The sequence below is a fragment of the Xiphias gladius genome, chromosome 10 (genome assembly GCF_016859285.1).
Source record: "Xiphias gladius isolate SHS-SW01 ecotype Sanya breed wild chromosome 10, ASM1685928v1, whole genome shotgun sequence".
Classification (NCBI taxonomy): domain Eukaryota; kingdom Metazoa; phylum Chordata; class Actinopteri; order Istiophoriformes; family Xiphiidae; genus Xiphias; species Xiphias gladius.
In genome coordinates, this window is record NC_053409.1 from 22933702 (window position 1) to 22955847 (window position 22146).

General features: G+C 40.9%; 1 protein-coding gene across 1 annotated transcript; it reads right to left on the reverse strand.

Annotated features, from left to right (window-relative positions):
- Window positions 1–9: 9 nt before the first annotated feature.
- On the reverse strand, window positions 10–1440 carry noto (notochord homeobox). Its single transcript, XM_040137587.1, has 3 exons — window positions 816–1440; window positions 508–695; window positions 10–411 (listed from the first exon to the last, which is right to left on the reverse strand). The coding sequence occupies exons 1-3, from the start codon at window positions 1204–1206 to the stop codon at window positions 205–207; spliced, it is 786 nt and encodes a 261-aa protein (XP_039993521.1). The 5' UTR covers window positions 1207–1440; the 3' UTR covers window positions 10–204.
- Window positions 1441–22146: the final 20706 nt, after the last annotated feature.

A 22146-nucleotide genomic window follows, 5' to 3' on the forward strand; every position in this document is an offset into this window, starting at 1 on the left:
AGGTTAGCGTCATAAAATATATTTCTGAATATTTCATTCAAATATACAAACACTCAACACGTGAAGCAAACTCGTCAAAGAGCAATTCGTGTAGAAAATTAAATATATAACTATACATCTATTAAATATTGATAGTGGGAGACAGAGGCCTCCTTCCTCAGCTGTATGTACAAAAAGTCTTTTCAGGGGTCCGGTGGTGGCAGGTTAGCAGTGGTCGGTGCAGTCATCAGACACGTCAATGTCCACGTCTGAGTCGGAGAACTCCTCGTCCTCATCGCCTTCATCCCCGTGCCCCTGAGACCCGGGGCTTTTCGGCGGGGCCGCGAGGCCCAGCTTGGCCAGCTTGGCCTGCTGCTGCTCCAGGCTCTGTTTGCGCCACTTGATGCGTCGGTTCTGGAACCAGACTTTGACCTGGAGACGAGGAAACAGATGCACATGAGACACATTGTGGTATGTTTCCGAGGATACACTGTCTAAAATGCAGATCTTCAGGATATAGTTTCATACTTGAGCCTCTGTGAGCTGCAGGGCGGAGGCCAGGAGGAACCTCTCGGATCCGACCATGTACTGCTGCCGGGCAAACTCCTTCTCCAGCCGGGACAGCTGCTCGCTGGTGAAGCTGGTGCGCATCCGTTTCGACTTCCCACCTTTGGTTTTGAACGAATGCAGGCCTGCGTTGACCTTGGACATTGATGCTGTGAAGCAGGGATGACACGTTAAATCACACCGTCACGTGAGTATAATTCAATTTCTTTTGACACTCAGACAGTTTTTCTTTGTTGGGTCCAATAAGCAACTACCGTAACTCAATTTACCTTGTGCGTAAAACGTGCCACGGCACGTCGACTGGTAGCTGAAAGGCGGGCAGCAGTAGATTGAATATCCGGGCTGTGTGTGAACAGCTGAGTGCAACATGTTTGGTGAGTAGACGTAAGGTGCCGGCGCCATGGGCAAGCCTACGTGTCCGGTGAGAGGCAGAGCCGGGGCTGCTGGCTGATATTTCACTCCGCACTGAGCGGGACTCGTCCGGCCTCTGGTCGTGTCCTCCGGCTTGGCGAGCAAAGCTTCGATGGTGAAAGATTTCCCACTGGGAGGCTTCGTTGACGACGCGCACTGGCTCCCCTGGTACTGCGGGTACAGCGACGCTGGTGCGTAATTACGCACAGAGTATCCATAAGTCCCGACTAGTTTGTTGGGCACCTGCATTCTGCCAGATGGTTTTTGTCTTTTTTAAAGTGGAAACAGAAGTTCTGGAAGGTCTCTGTAGAAAACAAGTCGTTGCTCCAAGTGCGGCGAGAAAGTGAATGCTGCTCCTCCGCGGAGACTCCTCATTTATACCCCACCCGGACACAGAGGTGTCAACAGCCCCCCATCGATCCTTTGTCTTTCTAAGTAGCAGATGAGAGAAACGAACATCCCGACAACGTATCCAATTAATTGGTGGAGTAGTACAAGCTGGGATTGTCAAACATCCTAACCCTTTGAATGACAAGGCTTTTGAAGAGTGTCGGTGGGGGCAGGGAAGTCAAGAGATTTACTGGCCTACAAATTCTTGCATGGATCTTAAGTCCAAATGTAATCATTACCGCTGGGAAGGCCTTGATGTTACCAAATCATCTTATTGGGAGCCCTTTAAGTCCCGGCTGCCCGACAGATGCTTTAAGCAGCGTAACAAGTCGCTTCACAATTGGATGCCGACTTAAAGTTGTACAATTTACAGAGGATCTACTGTGTTGGTTTAATTAATTCGATTTACTGCCCTTTTTGATTCCAAACTTTCTGACGCATTCCTCAATGTTTCTAATTTAGCCATAGGGCTGCTCGGGGTTTAAATGTGTCGGTGTCTCAGGGAATCGCTCCTGTGTGTAAACAATCCATCATCTCTTTCCTGTATAAAATGAATGCGCCCTGTTTCCCAACGTGTGGCTTTTAACAGCAGCGGCGTCGCTCTTAAGATTGAATGACTGCCCTGCGTAATGGAGGCGTCGAATTCAGCGGGTCAGGTGCGGTGGCAGAGCGGCGCTGCTGGTTTGACCAAACTGCCAACCCCGCTAATCTCACTCGCCGTGTTAATCCACGGGTTGATCCGTCCCGTCCTTTGAAAGTGGCCGCTCCGACCGCGAAAGCCTCGCGCTCTGATTGATTCCTAAAACAAGCCCAGTTGGTCTAAAGCCTCAAATCTCAGGGTGGATTCGTTTATTGTGTTTAAATGCAACGCGTCCAGTGGCTTAAATGAAAGGCGGTGTCATTAGGCCGCTCGACGTCTGCTGCACACTTAAGGTGCACTCGGAAAAGAGAGCCTTATTTTGAAATAGATTTCGTCGCAGTAACCGAAACCCCCAACTTTTCTTTTCTGTCCTCGAGTCCTCGGCGGTTCGAAGATGAAGCGCCGCGCGGCCTCTTTCAAGGAGGCGATTTACTTTCTTACACTGTCCGGGGACAAAGACATTCTCTCTTTCAACTTGGATTATTGCCAGCTCTGCAAACTTTCCAGGCTCATTTCCATCATTTGGAAGTGGCAGAGAGCGTCTCCAGAGCCTTAAGTAACTGTTAAAACACATTTAAACACCGAGGCGAACCGCTCACTCCCTTTGACCTCCGTGCCTTTTATTTATTCTCTTTCGCTGACACTAGAATGTCTAATGAAGAGGGCAAACACAGACTTTCTCGACTCGGCCTTAACAATGAGGAGGCTTCTTCTGATGCCTCCACGACCGGACCACCCACCCCAGGACCGGTGTTTACTGGCGTGCACTGCAGAAAATCTCCGTCCTGACAAGTCATTTCGTTCACATTTGGTCTTGAAATCTCGATTAAACGTGTGTTGAATCATTGAGGCTTCATTTAGTCCGACGGTCGCATCATGTCAGACAAGGTTAGAGAATTGTTGAAATAAGTGAAAGCAAACGAGACAAGTTGGGATTATCTCAATTGCTTGACTGTCTGTCCATTAATCCATTGACAGAGAATTAGTCAAAAACTGTTTTGATAGTCGATTAATCTTTGAAGTCATTTATCAAAGCAGAATTCACTGGTTCCAGTTTGTCAAATGTGAATATTTGCTGGTTTTCCTCATCTTAAAACGTCATAAATTTAATATTTTGGTGTTTTGGACCTATTTTACCTTTTTTGGGCTAAACAATTAATCGATAATGAAAAGAATCATTATTTGCAACCCCAATGTTCACACCAAGTGGGAGAGACTGAGGAGGGAAACCTTATTGCCGTTTCCATCTGACTTCTCCTCCTTTCTTCTCCCTGCCCATCTGAAACCCACCGACTATATATCAGGAGTGAAACCACCTCTGTGCGCCCCAATGCCAGAGCTGCTGTGTTGCCGCAGAGAATGGCGGCGCGGCCTCCTTGTGTATTGGAGCCAGACAAGGAATACACGGACCATTGTCCCAGAGAGTCCTCTTTTCATAGTCATGACCTGAGAGGAGAAAGAGAGCTGAGGGGCTGCTCTCTAATAACTCGATGGGCCATCCTTCCCAAATGAGGCTCTCACCAAAAGCTTGAAACTCCTCATCAGCACTCCTTCATTCAGTATCCGTCGGCTGGTTACATGTTCAGACCAAGCGGGTAGCTCATTCTCTGCAACCTCTGCAAGTGCCATGGGTTCACATACACTGAAATATTTTAGCTTTCCAAATATCCCCTTTTTTCCTAAAGCAACTTTCTGTACAAACTAAACTTCAGTTTGAAATTCAACCCAAAAAAAAGGACAGAACTATACTGTATTTACCAGATCAAACGGGTGTCTTCCCATATTTTACACACTCAAAATTTGATGCACACTGTAATATATAGATACATTTTTTTCAAAAAGTTTGATTTTAAAGGACAGAGAAATATTAAAAATATGTTTGCATACAAAACAGCTACTAAGCTAAAAAGCTCTGTAACAGCTCCCTAGATGTACAATATCATATATTCAGCACAAAGAGAGAAAGGGAAAAGGAGACATTCGTAGCTGGTTTAACAGATGTCATTTAATACCCCGTGTGGCATAGAACTGTCAAGCAAGCATGCAGTTCCTTTTCTAATAAAATCCCAGTAGTCCGTCAACGAGAGAGTATCATTTAGATTCTCATTTCACCTGTGATGCAGTCAGTGGTAAAAGTTGCGCTGCTGCACTATCAAAAAATTCTCTGTTACACGTCTCTGTTTTTGAGTCTTGACTTCAATAAAAGTACAAAAGCACTGGTAGCAAATTGTATTCAAAGCTTCAAAAATAAAAGTGCTCATTAGGAAGAATGGCCCTTGAATTTCGTTGCATGTGTTACAGTATAAATATTATATGATTGGATCATACTGATAAATGAACATGTTATCAGCAGTTTGAATAAATATACCGCCGAGTACAATCTATCACAACGTATGTGACATTTTATGAAAGAAGATTTTAGGGTGCAAAGTAACTGGCAGCATGTAACTGTAGGGGAATCAAAACCACAGGATTTCTCTCTGAAATGAAAATACTTCAGGTATCTTCAAAATTGTACCTCGTTACATTCCACCGCTGATCGACAACGTCTTTATTCTGAAGATTCAAATACAGGCTTGCAAGCACATTTTCCGATTCAAGAGGGCCAAATCTCCTATCAGCAGCCAAGTTACTCTTATTACTCAAGCTAAAAACAAACCAAAATGTCTATTTTTCTTCGACCTATTCGCTGTTCGGCCTCTGAGAACAAAAGGTATCTGAGAAGAAAGATGGAAAGTTTCCGTTCCATCCTGAAGGTAGTGGAACCAAAACTGACTTTCGGTCGCTGGTCATCATTTATACAAACATTTTCCCAGGGAACACATCAGATAAATATTACAGTAGAAAAGTGTAAGAGCTCTTCTCTGCAGGTAAAACCATTATCTATATCTACAGTGTATTCAAATGCAGCAGTTGAGAGGTTTAATTCCGCCAGAAAAAGCAACTTCTCATGAGGCGTTTTGAAGATCAATAAACATGATCTCCAACCAGTAGATGCCACAAGTGTTCCTGTCCGCCAGGAGATATGACATGTGACAGAGACGTGAGAGCCACAGGAATAAGAGGAGAAACTCTTACGCTCTGTCCCGTCTCACGATGTAGCTCAGTTCACACGTGATTGAGTGAAACAAAAGCATGGAGAAACACCGTCCTCATTATTATTATTGAGGTGAAAGGGGATCGTTTTCTCACCTGCCCGACACATTTAACAGGCACTGTAATCTCGGCCTTTCCTGTCCACGCACATCCATCGCTAATGAGTTTATGAAGCCATTTACAGAACGATCCAGAACGGCCTGCCTCTGTCACCCTGCCGCTGGGACGGAGGGGTCATTACTGGGACCTGTTGGGCCTTGGCCCTCACCTTGACTATGAATGGGAGTCCAGTAAAGGGCCAGGTACGCGCCGTCTGGCTCCAATACACATCCAGGCTCTGCCTGGGCCGATCAACGTGTGGTTTTTGTCTTTACTCGGCAGCGCAAGGAGCCTGATTTGACCTGTAGTTACAACTGAAACACTTGCTCTGAAGCTGCTGAATAAAACACGCGTTTTAAGAGAATTTACAGATTTCAGTGCGGTTCCTGAGCCTATTCTTCTCACAGTGTTTTTCTTTGATTTCTGGAGATATGCTAATCAGCCACGATACACAAAAACAGTCTTTGAAAATCAGCTTGAGTGTTTGAACATGCTGAGATGGCAAGATGAATTACTTGTAAATGAAATATTATCTACGAATGTGCATGTTGAAACAACTGCTTTTGGTGTCTCGAGTCTTCCTCAATGATAGGAAGCAAAAAAAAAAAAAAAATCACCCCAAATGCAGAATATTGTTTCTCTGAAGATGTTTTCAAATCTGTGCAATCGGTTGCAATATTCCATGGAGAGAAAGGGTTGGGTCGGATAGAGATAAATCTCAGGGGTAAACTTCATATGACATTCAACCTTAACAATGTTGATTCATAATACTCAAGGATCCGTAACAACAAAATGTAAAACACACAAGAAAGAGAAGTATGAGGGAAACTTTGAGTTATTTCAAAAAACGGATATTTGCAGACTGGATTAAAGCACCTGAACTTCACTAGACATACCGGCGTGATTTCGATTTTTGTTCCATTTCATTTCATTTTCTACGTTTCTTTATTGCTATGCACCCTTCAGGCACCCATTGTGATTATTTTTCTGACTTTTACTGGACGGTTTTACCATTTAAGGACTCAACAATCGGAGGATGAAACCTCACGGTTATGTGGACAAACTGTGTGTTGCGCAAAGACATGACTTTGCTTTTAAAGGGTCACAAGCCGAAAAGTTTGAGAGCCACTGCTGTAGATTAAGATTAAATCCTGTTTGAAAGTGATCAAAGAAAAGTCGGTGGTGAATTCAAAGAGTCATTTGGTTCAGAAGTGTTACATTTGATACTAACTGCAGGTGAACTAAAAGAAAAATGGGCCTAATTATTCATTTAAATGAATCAATAGAAATATTTATTGAAAGCCTACGCTTGCCTATTTAGATTTAGAATATATTCAAATTACATTTTGCCACCGAGAACAAAATAAATATATGGATTTTGTTTTTATTCTCACTTTATTTTACCTTGATAACTTATTCAGTGATGATTCTTCTTCCCTGGACACGTGTTATGTACTAAACCAACTATAGACAAAAAAATTAAAAAAAAAAACCCTCAAACAATCCAAATGCAAACATATATACCCAGCTGTAACTTTTCATTAGTGGTTCCAAAAGAATTTATATGCAGAATTCCTGTTAATAGGGATATTATATGGTTTTGTGACATTGTTTTCAGCTCACAGTTGTACAAAATACGCATGTCATTTAAAAGAAAATGGACCCAGGGTTAAATGAATGATATCAAATGAGTACTAAAAAAATCAGGGCTGTTTTTTGATCCTTTCAGGAAAATCCAAGGTAAGCCTCAGGTCCTGTGAAAGCAGGTCCAAGCTGAGGGGACACGTCTTCATACTGTAAGACAGTTACAAGCCCTTCAAGTCTTTCAGTGCTCATCGTTATAATAGTAAGGCATTTAACGTTTCTCTGTTAAAGTCTAACTACTGTTTTTTTACATTACTGAGACCCAGTCTCAGTCTCAATTCATGGCCAAATAATGACCAAATAACCTGCGAGGGAAGAACTGCAAGGTCCTCTCCTATTTATTTTCTATTGTTCCAGGATTCAGATATCATTCTAGTCAAGTCCTAAAACAGTTAAGTCCAAGTCAAATCTAAAGTCTTCATCTTTGCGCCTTAAGTCTAACTAATGCCAGTCACGTTGTGACTGTGTCCAAACTTGAAAAGTGACTAAATAAAGTGGACTCTAAAATACCCCCAAATCTTTGGAACACCCTAAAAAACTTAAATTCAATTTTCAGTGACAAATAAAACCATTGTATGTTGATTCCTTCAATACTAACCGCAAAAACAGTGTAGCGTAAAGATTAGCATACACTGCAGGTCCACACCGTGTGGAATGCGGACACAGTTTAAGCCTCCAGTCTACAGCTCTGTTAAAATACCTGCCAATCAACATTTAACACCTCATTAAAGTTTATGTGGAGTGTAATGTACCGTGGCTGCATGTGTTTAATTTCTCCGTACTGTAAAGCTTGAAACTGATAGAGGAGGGAGACGGAAACAGTTTTCTATCCTGTCAAAGTGCCCATGAACAAAACCCTTTAGTCCAGCTACATGGTTAAAATACGAAATGACTAATTCCAGCACTGAAAGTTGCGTCTTTTGCAAGCCACTATGCAGATTCTGTGTGTTTTTCATTTACATGTGTGGCACCTCCAAGCCACTGCAGCTCCGGCTAAGCAGCCATTAGCATCGACACCAGCGCTGTGAAGTGCTACTGTACGAGCTGCTCTCCTCCGGGCTCAGAGTGGCCACTTGGGGCACAGGGAGTCCTCCGTCCACTCACAGAAATGACCGTCCATGTCATTAACAACTTAATGAGGGATTAACTTTCCCTCTGAACAGTATCTGTTGACTGACCTGTCCTGGGAACGGAGCGTGTGTGTGTGTGTGTGTGTGTGTGTGTGTGTGTATTCGACCTGTCTGACACTGCACACAGGCCTCCACACCACCGGGCTGTTCTACCCGCTGCAAAGGCCCGATTTATTCAGAGCAAGATTCCACTTAACCAGATCATTTGTGACATCAGAATAGAGCTCAAACGATTAGTTGATTAGTTGACCAGTCGATCGACAGTAAAATAATCAGCAACTATTTTCGTAATCAGTTAATTGTTTCAGTCATTTTCAGCCAAAATGGTGAAACAGGCAAATATTGTCTGATTCCAGCCTCTCAAACGAGCCGATTACCTGCATTTCTTTGTCTTATGTCACGGAAATCAAAATACTTTGGGGTATTTGGAGTTTTGCTCAAACAAAGCAAGACACTGGAAAACATCACGTTTGGCTTTGCAAAGTTATGACAGAAACATCTCCGGCGATTTCCAGGCTCGCAGAGCTGCTACCGTGGACAGATACTGCCAGATTTGATTTGAACGCATCGTATTGTAGTTCAGGCTGATGTTGTCTCTCAGATGATTTCGTGGATTATTGGAAGGTTAGAAACCTCCAAAATGTCAAACTATTCCTTTAGGTCTAATTAGCCATAATTTAGTGGGCAAATATTCTCTCTTTTTTCCTGTTATTGGAAGTTTCCCTAACATTTTTTTTTAATTAATATGAGGTTTTATTTATTTTTTCCGTTTTTCTGCTATTCATGTGTATTAAACATTTTTAAGACACAAGAATTAATTATTTGATTCTAAAGCTTATGCGGGAGTTCACCATATATTTTTTTTTTTCTTTACCTCAAATACGGTCACTGCCAAACTCGAAACCGTTGACATATATATAGTGAGAAGTAGTCACAGGTCAGCTGGTAACTCCAGAAGAATAGTTTAGACTGTAATTTTATACAAAGCTAATACTCTCAGGCAGTAGACACCTAATCTTAAAATGAAACTTTTTGATTTGTTCAGGTACAATAGCCGTAGGTTTTTTTGATCTAATGCATACAATGTAAATGTCATGTAGACATCTCACATCTTTGCTGATCTGTAAAGCTGCTTTATGAAACCAATCATTGCCGTGTCTTAAAGGAGCCACTTCCCAGGTGCTTTGAGGGCTCAGTGAAGGACCCCCCCCCTCCTCCACTTTAATGGAGGTGAGAATTAGCGGGTTGGACTTTAACACTTGACCTCTGTTTACACTTCCTGTGGGTGTCAGGGCTTGTCCATAAAGCGCTGCTTGCAGGGCTCTGCTGCATTGAAAGCCTCCGAGCACCCCGGCGCTGCGAGCTGAATGCACTGCTGCTCCTGGGCTGTGATTATTAGGACAGGCCATTTCCTCTCTTCACATTCTCTGTTTGCTTATATTACTGCCACACTTCCTCGACCCCCCACACTCGCCTCCTCAGGCCTTTTATAGAAAAATGATGACAAGCCTGCATTTTCAACCTCAATGTTGCTCTCAGCCTCGGTCTGGTTTGTTATATGGGGATTAATAGATGTTTTCAGTCAGAAATGGACTGAAAACAAAGCTTCTTTGACTGAAACTCTCCTTTTTCACCAGAAGGATTGTTTGATCAGGTCGACTGAAAAACTGTCTCAGATACACAGTTAAAATGTACTTTTTCAGGATATAAGGAGACCGACCCGCGTTAGTATGTTACCAGTGTGGAGCCTCTGTCTTTTTGACGTCCCTACAAAATAATTCAGTGTTTATTAGTGAAGAGTTGTCTCCATATTGCAGGGGCACAAAGCAGAACAAACAATCAATCAAATTCAAGCAGAAGTCTGTAAATGTCATCATCCCAAAACACATTACATTCACTCTCAATTGAAAAAAGATATTTATTATTTTTATTCATTATTATATCAATTTGAAAAGGGAAGTGTGTCATATGCTTGGACTAATTCTGTCTCTTAACATTGTGGCAGCGGACGGGGATCAATAGCAATGACCAGAAATACAAAATGGTACTAACTGATCTTTAATCGCTTTAATGAATTTCAACTCCACAAAGAATTATGGCGTTGAAAATGCTAAAAACAAAGAACAAAAATAAAAAAACAGTTGAAGTGATCATGTACTTGGTGTGTAGTAGCCTTCTTGGTGTCACTGTGATTTCACTGTGAAGACACCTGCTGGGCTTCTCAGCTGCAGGTGGTGGGAAAATACTCAGGCATCACCAGTGAAACTAAAGACAAGAAAAAAATATATACGTTCCTGTCTTTTAGCAGGGGGTCATAAATATTATAAGCCACTTCTGGAGAATGCAGAGAAAGCTGTAACAGCACTCCTCGTAGTTACAGTGTTGCATTCAAGGACGTATTGGCACAGGTGAGGTGTTTCTGTCCCAGTCAGTAATAAGTCTTATTTGCTATTTAAAGGCAATGATATGCTGGTTTCACTCTGGTCACATAGAATGGACAAGAGACACCTAGAGGCTTTGTTCGTGTTGGCACATGTTACTAGAAAGTGTCTATGGTTGTTTCCTGTTTGTCCTCAGCAGCGACTTTAACCTCAGCTTAGAAAAGCTTGTCTGCAATATGCTTTGTGTAAGATTTTAGTAAATATATAATATATATAAAGTGTTTGACTTAGATTTAAAAAAAAAAAAAAAAGCAACAGAGAGCTGTTTTAAAAGATGAGGCTGTTTATATTGTTTCATCACTGTGAAAACACCCCATGAAAGACTGTCCCTCATTAACCCTCCGTCACTCAGCCACTCAGTCCCAGGCCCCTTCGGTCCTCGTGAAATACTCACTTTCACTTGTGAAAAAGGCTCATTCATATCCCGAAACAGCTGGTCACTGTAGTTTTTAAGCAAACATTGCTCAAACTGGAGAAAATAGTGCATTTGTTGGGGCGTCCATGTTCAGTCGGGGATTGATACACATTCGGTGTACACACTTAAATCCAAATTTAGTGTTCAAAGTGTATCATAAGACTCCAAATGTAATTTTGTTTTGTACGTACAGTGCTACTTTTCTTCCCTTTAAGTGTGTGGGGTTTTTTTTTTTTTTTTTCTGTGCATAAACCCCAGGAATAGAGGCCCGGTCTTGGCCTTCGCTCCCGTCTGCAGGGATGAGGTTTACAGTCGTCCCACCTAGGCTGTAGTCTATTGTGTGTGTCCATGTCACTTTGAGCTGAGCAGAAGACAATCAGAGCCTCCGGCAGCAGATCAAAGCAGCCGTCTCCTTGGAGAAATGCCAAACAAAGCCAGATATGCTGACTTTGTGGGCCGTGATGTACTCTGAGTGGAGGCTGAGTGTCGGGAACAATAATTAGTGCAGACAGCCCGCCCAGAGGCACATTACACCTCACTTCCCTGTCTTTTAACTCATGCAAAGAATGAGGAGCACAGTAGCTGATTTAGTGTTTTTACAAGAGCAGACTGAGCACTTCAAACAGGACCACACACACACACACACACACACACACACACACACACACACACACACACACACACACACACACACACACACACACACACAGGCTGACATGTAGACTCCAGATCTCCTGAACATCTGGTGACATCTGGTGGACGAAAGAGGTAGAGACAGCGCAAGAGAGCAAAAACCTGAACAGGCACCACTTCATATTGTTATGTCTCAATCCAGAGATGCTCCGCTGCTTTTCCGTTGACTAAACCAATAATTGTAAAGGTTATTTTTTTTTAAAGCACTTACAAAGACCTTTACAAAAAGCAAACATGCAGCTATAAAAAAAATATTCAAGGGAACAGTGAAAGATGACTCAAGAAGAAAATGAGGGAAAAGGACTGATAAAACCACAATATACTCACATTAATATTAACAAATATAAATATACATATACACAAACACTCACACACACTAGGTCACAAACATCACCAAAATTTTTCAAGACTTTGGACGAAGGTCTGGACAAAAATATCAGCAGATTTTTAGGGGAAACAGAGTGAAAGTGAAAAATACACCTGAATAGACCTTTTTAACTGTAGACAAACACAGGTTACGTGCAAGTCATGAATTAATTAATGACTCATCCGTCATGTCATCAATTAATGATACTGATAAGTCATAGTTAATGTTAATGATTACACCTGTGCTTTTCCTGCTGTGACAAATCCAAATGTCTGCTGTGAAAAGGGGTCTATAAAATCGGATCGATCCTCCGATGCTGGCGTGGCTGTCAAGATTTAGATGAGCAAGATTCATTCACGGGGCAAAATGGCACGTAAAACACAAGATGGACGACGTTTGACAGGGAAGAGGAGCACAGCTGGTGATTGGTCGTCAAGCTAACACACCCGTCCAATCCAAAATTCAAGCCTGTCTTGCTCTTCGCTGTCAATCTAACAGGAGAGCACTGTGTCTTTTTACATTGTGAACTCTAGAGTGTACCTTAAATTTTTTTATTTTTTCATTTGCATTCTACATAAACCAATGAGAAACGTGCGTTACACTAGCAGTTCTCAGTTCATCTTGATCATGTTCTTTGGATAAAATCCAAACACTGCTTCAGCTGTAAAATTCAGCTGTTCCTCATTTTACTGGGAAACCAGCTGGACACTAGTCCTGTTGCCTGAGAACCTCCTCCCTGTGGCCCTGTCTCTCCAGCAGTTTTCCTCTGTGCTAGCTCTTTCTCCAGCTAAATGAAAAAAAAAAATCAAATCAAATCAGAAAGCATTATTTTTGCTCCTCCAAAGTTCCGAAAATCATCTTGGCTCACCGTCTACAAATGTAAAACTTGCAGCCAGAAACCTGTAGTGTTCATTTCTGCTGCTTACAGCTATACTACAGTGTGTTACAAGCATTTATTACATGCTTATATACTGCTCATGAATGCTATAAGGCTATTATGCAATTTACCTCTGGGCCAGTCCCTTTTTAAAAAAATTTATAATCATCGCTGAATATCTGTGTTACTCTCCAAGACTCCTCTCATGTCTTTAAAGAAAAAGAGTGGCAGAGCTGCCACCATTTTTGTAGTCCAGAATTTGTTGCAGTCCCAATTTTGCTAGTACCCAACTCGCAGCCCCACACATGACCAAGAGGTGGCATCACACTATAAGTGAATAATCAAGCGTATCGTATCGTGTATCGTATCGTATCGTATATCATATATCATATATCATATATTATATATTATATTATATTATATTATTTTTCCACACTTAAATAGTTAATACAGTATGTTGCTGTTCATCTATAAAACTGTGTCACGTTGCTCCTGTATGGATCATGATACTATTAGTTAAATAACTGCATGTTATTACATTTCTGTACCCTGGTCAAGGAAGCTTGTTTGAAATTTCTGCTTAGAAACTATTTTTAAAAAAGCATCGGAGAAAAGCTCCAACTCTTCCACCGGAAATCTGTGCAGGTCAGAGTCCTGACGGATTGAAGCAAACAGCATTTCTTAAACAAACTGGGACGTAGCAAACAGCCCAGGTATTTCTGTAAATTTGATATTATTGTTTACATAGTGTCCAACTGGTTGTTTTGGTAGCACTTTAAGTCCCCGTATTGATCCTGTATAATCAGTGTATAATCATGTGATAAATGACTAATAACACACTATAACGTAAGCTGAGCAGACACCTGTATGAGGACATGTTTAAGTTTTTATCAATGTGCAGCATTTGTCAAAAATAACGACATGTTTCATGTTATTACATCTGTGTTTTACTACATTGTCATTTATTATCTGCTTATACAACAGTAAATACTTTAATAAACACTTCTGCTGCTTAAAGCTATACTGTAATGAGCGACAAACATTTATTACATGTTTATATACTGCTCATTTCAGCGTCATTCTCCAAGACTCCTCTGGACCGAGGTTCTCATGTCTTAACGGGAAAAAAAAGTTTTCTTTGAAGTCCAGAATTAGTTGCAGTCCCATTTTTGCTTGTACCCAACTCGCAGCCCCACACATGACCAACAGGTGGCATCACACTATAAGTGAATAAATAAGAGAGGCTCGCTGTTGCAGCTGCTGTCACACACTGCTTTGTGAATGTGGTGGTTTTGCAAATTCACATTTTTTATTTTTTTATTTTTTTTATTGCACCTTCACAATACAGTTTTCAAGTTTCCAAAAGATGTTACCTACAACTTCTAGAAATGTGTTATTTAATTTGGGGAACGTTTATTATTTTCCCTTACTGTAATCAACAGCACGGATGAGCGCACAAGAGTTTCCATCCAAATGAGCCTCACGTGTATAAACATTACTGTCAAGAAAAACCGCATCAGTGAGGGAAACGTGCAAAATGTTACCTTTTTCATTGCCACGTTCCTTTTCAGAGGTATTTCAGGATGGTTTTTTTTATTTCGAGTTTATTCTTACGAAATTCATTTAGCAGGAAACACGTGCATGCCAGGATATATAGCACAAGACAAGAGATGAATGTTTAATGGCTACATACTTAGAGTTTCCAAATTAGCACCAACATAAAAAAAAGATTTGACTTGAAAAGACACCAAACACTTGACTTGTCAGATGATGTTATGGCCTTTTTGTTAAATGTCGTGGTCCCCATAGAGGATGTCAATTGCTGCAGTGAGTGTGTTCTGCGATCTTGCTGTGAAATGTATACAGTAATGAATGATTTTTATGGTAGCTAACTCAGTAAATGTGTGAAGTCTAAATATTCAGAAGGGTTGTTCTCTGACCTCAAATGCTCCACTGTGGGACACAGCTCTTAAACTACGGAGTTATACTGAAATGTCCTCTGACCAGGGACTTTGACCCCTGCAGGGGAGAATGACATTAAAACCAGTTAATCCGCTATTAATAAAGAACCAATCAATTAGGACGTTATAGTCAACTGCAGCTAATTCTAGAGTTTATGAACATTTAATGACGTTACCTTTGATACTTGTTGAACTTATTAACTTTTAATCCCTGACCTCATCCATGATTAATAACTCTCTGTCTGATCCATCAGCAACGAGGCCCCGGCGCTGCCTCTGACAGATGGGCAAGCCTGTCTGCTGCCAACTGCTTTCCATACAATATTCAAGATGAATGCAACACACGCACATGCGTGCCCATCACTCACATTAGCAGTCAAACAAAGGGGCTGTCTCACTGCCACAAGGGCTTGTTTATAGACAGGAAGTCACTCTTTTCTATGAGTTCATTAGCAAGGTGGAGACACAAAAATCATTTGCATAAGAAAAGCAGGCAGGTATAAGTGAGAATTATTCAGAATCAGGACAACTATGGATATAAGTTATTATTTTACCTCTCAGTGTTTTTATCCTGTGTCATGCTTCAACAAAGGCTTTGTTGGTTTCATACATCGTTTATTGTCTTTCCTGTTGGTTGATTTTGTGGTTTGTGTTTCTGCACGTCCATGCTCACGCTGGATTGAGTCTGTGTCTTTGTGTTTGTTTGTTTGTTTTTTTATGACAGAAAAAAAACCACACCGCTGTCTTGTTTTGTGCGTATGCAGTTGACTAACTGCATAGCTGAGGCGCCAACATGAATCAGAAAGCGAAATGTGTCCAAGTTTCCCATTCGTTTAAATAACTTTCAGACGAATGGAGAAAATCCTCTATTCTTTCGACAAAGGTTTGCAGTTTTAGCTCAGTGAAACTGCAGCCCGAGCTCACAGGACGTTTCCAGATATGTATTTCAGCAGGTTATTTTTTTACGTTGATGTAAGGGAAAATCATGACAGGCTTTAACTGAACCCTAAAACATTTTCGCTTACATTAGATCACATTCAGCTCTACTGTCATTACATACAAGTGCCGGTATGACAAAATACAGTTTAACATATATCCAGAAACAGTAGCAAACATTCATACAGATATATATATATATATTTTTTTTTTTTTTTTTTTTTTTTATATTATATATAATATATAAAGCACAGCAAGTATTTGTCTTGAGAATATTGTGATGTGAGTAAACGACGATATTTTTGCTCCTAAATGAATCAAAGTTTTTTCTGATTAATTTCCGTAAATTTGCGGACTAAAGTCAAGTCCAGTCAGTTTTATTTACTGTATGTAGCCCAAAATGACAAATCTGCCTAAAAAGAGACATTGGTTAAAAGAGATATATTTGTTAAATTTCTATATTTAATGGTTTAACGTCACATTTATTTGATTCATCTGGTTGTATTTGTGCATTTCTGCTAATTCACCTTCTACCCAAGTGACGAAATTGGCCATAGCGTACAGTTACACAACCCCGTATTTGTTAATAATCACTTTTATGTTGTATTGTTTTATTGTTTTACCCTTAAATTTTGTCTGCTCCCACTACTGTACTGATAAAAATGTTCATTTCCTTCAAATAAAAACAATGATAAACTTTACTTATATAGTACCTTTTCAGTAACAAAATACACCTCATTATGCTTTACAAATTCAAAAACAAACAGGTACGTAATGTAAGTAACGGTTTAAATAATAATACGTTGAAAAAAAGAACATTTAAAATCCACTTCAATTCAGAAGAAAAAGAATAGTTTGCATAGAAGAATATACAAAAGCAATTACATGTGGAGAATTTCACAGGTTGGTTCAAAGCTGCAGAAACAAAAACCAGTCTTTTTGATGCTTCTGAATATCGTTCTGTCTCTCCCTCCTTCTGCCTCCTTCAACTCCACATTTTCTCTCTTTTTCCCACCGCCTCGTATTAAAACCCACTCAGATCCCTGTCAGGATGTGTCACTTCACCATATAAACCTCCTCCTCATCCTCCTCCTTCCTTTCTTTAACCCCCTCATGCACCCTCTGCAGCCACTTCGTCCCCTTCTCATCTTTTGTCTGTCTTTCCCTCCAGAATTCCTGGCCCGGAGGCTCGGGCTCTCCACCTCTGTGTGGTCGTCCATCTGCCGGCTGCTGGGCCTCCTACATGAGCAGATGTTCAGCCCTTCTTCCAAGACCTGAGCCTGGACGTGTGGGGGGCTGGTTGTTGACCGGTGGAGGGATGACCTATACCGAGGGAGAGTCTGCGTTGACACTAGTAGAGACAATGAGGGGGGAACAATGGTATGGATGAACACCCGGGAGGTGGAGGGGGTTTGCTGTGGCTGACTGACCGTCTCCATGCACGCATACCCGTCACCCCTCTGTGGAGTAAAAGACTGTGAAGATGTTTGGGGAGAAAAACGAGTGTGATTTCATATTTAAAATTTCGGGAGGGATCATGATGAAGCCGCATCAAAGCAGAAGATCGACGAGTTTCCGTGTTTTGGAGAGAGGATGATCGTTTGCGTTCATCATCTGTAGGTGTTTTTTCAAATGTAAAAACTAGGCTGCATTTTAAAAAGACAAAATTTCCCATTGTTCCTGTAGTCAACTGTCCAATAATCCTCATTCTCTCTCATATGTCTGCATACTTATTTCATATAAATTTTTTTTTTTTTCCAGTGTTGACTGAATTTTCACCAGTACCTGCAACAAAAGCTGAAATTCCTTGAAACTCAGCTGCTTGACTAAAACTAAGATTAATCAAAAGACTTAATAAAAGACCGGTGATATTCCGACAATAAGTGGTGTCATTACTTTGAAATGGTGGCCCAAATCCTTCTTTAGTTTACTATAAATACACACACACACAAAAAAAACCAAAAATGTTTTGACAACAAATCTGCGATGGATCAATTTGCAAATGCTTATCTGGAAAACCCTCTTATCTGAAAAGCCAGAAAGAAGGAAACCAGAAATCCCGTGACGAGGAATTTCTGCTAATGAGAGAGCAAAGCACTGCATGAGGTGCTGTGATGTATTCTGTGGAATGCATCAAAGGAATAGTGTGACATTTTTGGGAAAAATTGTAATTTCCTTTCTTAACACTCTCGTGTTTGAACAGTAAACATGAAGCTACAGCCAGCAGCTGGCTAGCTTAGCATAGTACAAGGAGCAAAAAACAAGGGGAAAGAGCTGGCCTGGCTTTCTGTCCGTCATTAAAAACATGCACCTACTGTACCAACACCTCTGCACTTTTCAAATTAACTTTTTTTGTTTAATACGCAAACAGAAATGTAAAACCCGCAAGTTGTGGTTTCACAGGCAGTTTTGGGTCAGAGCTAGAAAGAAATATTCAAGCGAGTAACTCCCTGTAACACTACGACTGGTGACTCTTACATTTCTACTTGTTCACAGATTAAACAAACAAGATATAATGTATCAGTCAGTAAAATCGACACGTGTTGTTAGATGTATTTTTTAAAACTTAGGACAGTGCTAGGCTAGCTGTTTCCCCCATCTGTGTTTAGTTAATCACCTGATAGCCGTAGCATCATCTTTACTCTACAGACACGACGGCGGTATTGAGCTCTTCATATAATTTAAAGCCTATTTCCAAAAGTGTTAAACTTTTGCTCTAAATATGAAGCTAAAGCCGGCAGTCAGTTAGCTTAGCATGACACCTGGGAACAGGGGAAACTGCTTGTTTGGCTATGTCCCAGGTTAAAGGATACATGTTTGAGTACCTCTAAATTGCACTAATTGACACCTTATAATAATTAGGATCTTATATGTACTAATATTAACATCTTATATCTCGTTTGTTTAGTTTTGGTTGTGGTTTTACAGGGATATAAATGCCAGATCTAGCAAAAAACCCCATAAACCCCATAAAACCACCACTCAACAGTTTCTGTTTCTGTTTGTGTGCAGGTTAAAGAAACAAGATAAAACGTGTTAATCAGTACCATTTAAAGGTGCTGGTAGGTGGATTTTTTTTTTTAAACTTTGGACAGAGCCAGGCTAACTGTTTCCTATGTTTCCGGTCTTTATGCTAAGCTAAGCTAAGAAAATCACCTGCTAGCTCTAGCAGGGACAGATATGTTCTCATATAACTCTCAGAAAGAAAGCCAGTGAGGGTATTTCCCCAAAATGTTTAACTATTCTATTTACTACAATGAAAAAACTACCTTAAATGCATTTCATGCCCCAGTGTTTCACTTTCCTATCACAGGATTCCTGGTTTCCTGCCAGAGGACTTTTAGATAAGGGATTTTTCCAGATAAGCATTTGCAAGCTGAGCCGGTGCAGATCTCTTGCCATTGTGTTTTGTGTGTGTATATCAAACCAAGGGAAGATCGGGGCCATCTCTGCAAAGTAATGACAGCATCTAATGTGGCATTATTGCCAATTTTATTAATCAATTATCTTGATTCATCCTTGTGAAACTTCCTTATTACAGCACTATATTCGTGCCATGGTCCCTTTTTCCTTTTTATGTATAGTTAAGTTCATGAAGCAATTATCTGTGATTGAAAGGTGCTTTACAGGTCAGTATCTGTTTACTATCACTTAATTATCATGTGAAGCCACAAGGGTCAAAGGGCCTAAATTAATTCTCCTTTTATGGGCCAAACTTTGATCGTTGTGAGGAACAGCAGGGGGTTTGCTTTTGCTTTCATTTTGTGAAGCACATAGCTCATATTTGGTTACACAGGGGTGGAACTACAAAGGGGAAATAAGAGATTAGCTCACTGCAAAAACTGTAACAAATCTGACTTGTGAAATTGACACTGGATTTCGAACTCACTCGGGCCAGAGATGAAGTGGTGTATTTTTGCTTCTTTCATAGAAACAAAGGCCGTAAATAGCTGTGATCGCACCTCAGAGAAAAACACACCGTATCATTACACGCTGCTGCAGAATGAAGTGCAGAGACATTTTTCCTGTAGGCAGCCTGTGATGTTAATTACAGACTGTGGTGTCACCGGTCTGTGGTGTGACAGTCTGGGGGGGCTCTGTGACGTAGCTGCCGCTGTGCTAATGACCTGTTTGAACTACAGCAGTGTCGATGTTAATGCAGCTGCAACACTACATTTCCAGATAAGACGGATGCAAATGCTCGCGTAAGTGTCCAATCAACCCGCTCATCGACCGTTTGTACCCTGCACTGTGCTGTAGGTTGTCTGTCAGTTGTCCAGTGTTGGTAAGAAGATCCCAGCGGTGGAAAGTGCATTTACTCAAATACTGTACTGAAGTACCACTTTGAGGTGCTTATACTCCTTGCTAGTTTAATACTTATGCCCCAATACATTTCAGGGGACGTTCGTGCATCTGAGAGGTATAACTACTGGTTACTTTGCTGATTAAGATTTTACGCCCAAAACGTACGATCAGTTTATAAAATATGACGCATTGCCAGACGTTAAACTGCTCAGCGGTTATATTAGCCCTCTCTCAACTAGCTACAGCATTTAAAAGCTTCTTACATGTTAATGCATCAGTAATAATAGTGGAAAAATATAATGGGCAGTAGCACGACACTGAAACGGGCCATTCTGCGGCACAATGAGTTCTTATGTTTGATACTTTAAGTACATTTGTGCTTTTACTTTGTGCCTCTGTACTGTAACTTAAGTAACATTTTGAATGCAGGACTTTACTTGTAATTGAGTATCTTTGCACAGTGTTATTGCTACTTTTACCGAAGTTAGGATTCTGAATACTTCTTGACCAGAGCTGCAGTGACTCCAACTGGGAAACTTGAAATGAAATCTTATTTTTATTTTTTTGCACCTATGTCAGAGGTCTCTATCTTAAAATAACGTTTCAGTGTAAATTCACGTGATTGTCTAAACGCAGCTTCGGAGGTTTTCTGTATTGACACCATGAGTAAAACAAGAGCAAGACACTGAAATTCCCGTCACCTCTGGCGTGTGATTTGTCAGATTCAGAGGTGATTTTTTTCACAAAAACTCTGCAGCTTGTGTTGACAAATTCCATTTGTCTTTCACAAAGGTCACATCGAGAACAGAGCTTCACAGCTACACGACTTTACTGAGCAACTTGTGTGTGTGTGTGTGTGTGTGTGTGTGTGTGTGTGTGTGTGTGTGTGTGTGTGTGTGTGTGTGTGTAAAACCCTCCCTCCCTTGTAGCTCCACCCTCTACCTACAACTGTGAATGAAGGGTTGAAAACAGTGCAGATTGTTGAGTAATTTAAGTCATCGGGGGGGGGTGTGTGTGTGGCCGCACACTGCTCGTCTAAGTGAGTCCCAGTGTGAGATAAAAAGAGATAAGGTTGATCCTAATACACCGTAGCAATAAACTTTATCCACAGAGCACTCTTATAGCAGCACTTAAAAAGAGTTTATAAGGTTAATTTTATTCTCTTAGCTTAAGTTGTTTCAAAGCCTTGAGGCCATTTGGGAAAACCAACGCTCATCCCGTTCCTAAGGGACCATACCCGTGTGTTTGCAAGTTTGAACTCTTTAACAAGTTGTGCACAGTACTTGAACTGTACATACTCAAATATATTACAAATTAATTTATTGATTACTTTCTGTGAAATCGGCTGTCAGACTCTTGTTACCCGCTTGCGTTTTGTGTTATGTTGTCTGCCATGCAACACTAATGTATCTGATATGAATTTAAGATGACTCGATGTGCCTACACTGGAGGAGCAAGTTTGCGAGAGTCTGCTGCTTGATTTCCATTTGGTACACAAATGGAAATGTCACGACAGGAGAATGCTATGCATAATGCAATTGCCCTTAAATCGATAGATAAAATTCGATTGGATTGGTTCACTATTGAAACATGCGAAAACATTACAGCAAGCTGGGAATTTGAGTTGAACGGAAATGGTCTTGTGATTAGTAAAAAATTTGAACTCGCCTTTTTACCCAACAGCTAACACACGAAGACAAGCCAGAACTGAAGTGCGGTCATTCCCCCTAAATATGAAGGAAAGTTACGATTTAAAGTGGCTAAATGATCTTGGGAGTATTTATCACGTGGGTTTATTGGATAGAGTCTTCTCTTCAGCAGATGTTGAATCTTTCTCCCTTGTCATTTATGTGTTTCCGTCTGTTGGAACAAGTTGTCAGTGGGGAGTCAGTGCAGGTTTGGTTCGGAGCAGGAGGTGTCAGGAAGTTTGAAGAGGTTCTATTGGGGGTGAGTCTGCTCGACCCCCCCCTCCCTTTTGTCTCTTCTTTTCAAATGTGGGGTGTGGAGCCCGGAGACTCAGGCCCACACTCATATCTCTCCAGGGAAGTTCATTAAACCTTATTTACATTGGTGATGCCAATCACACAGGTACTTTAACCGAACAAAGACTGAACAAAGACTGAACAGTGGTTATTCCACAAGCCAAAGGTCAGTATACTCCCCTGCCTACAACGTCGGGTTTGCTAAAAATGATA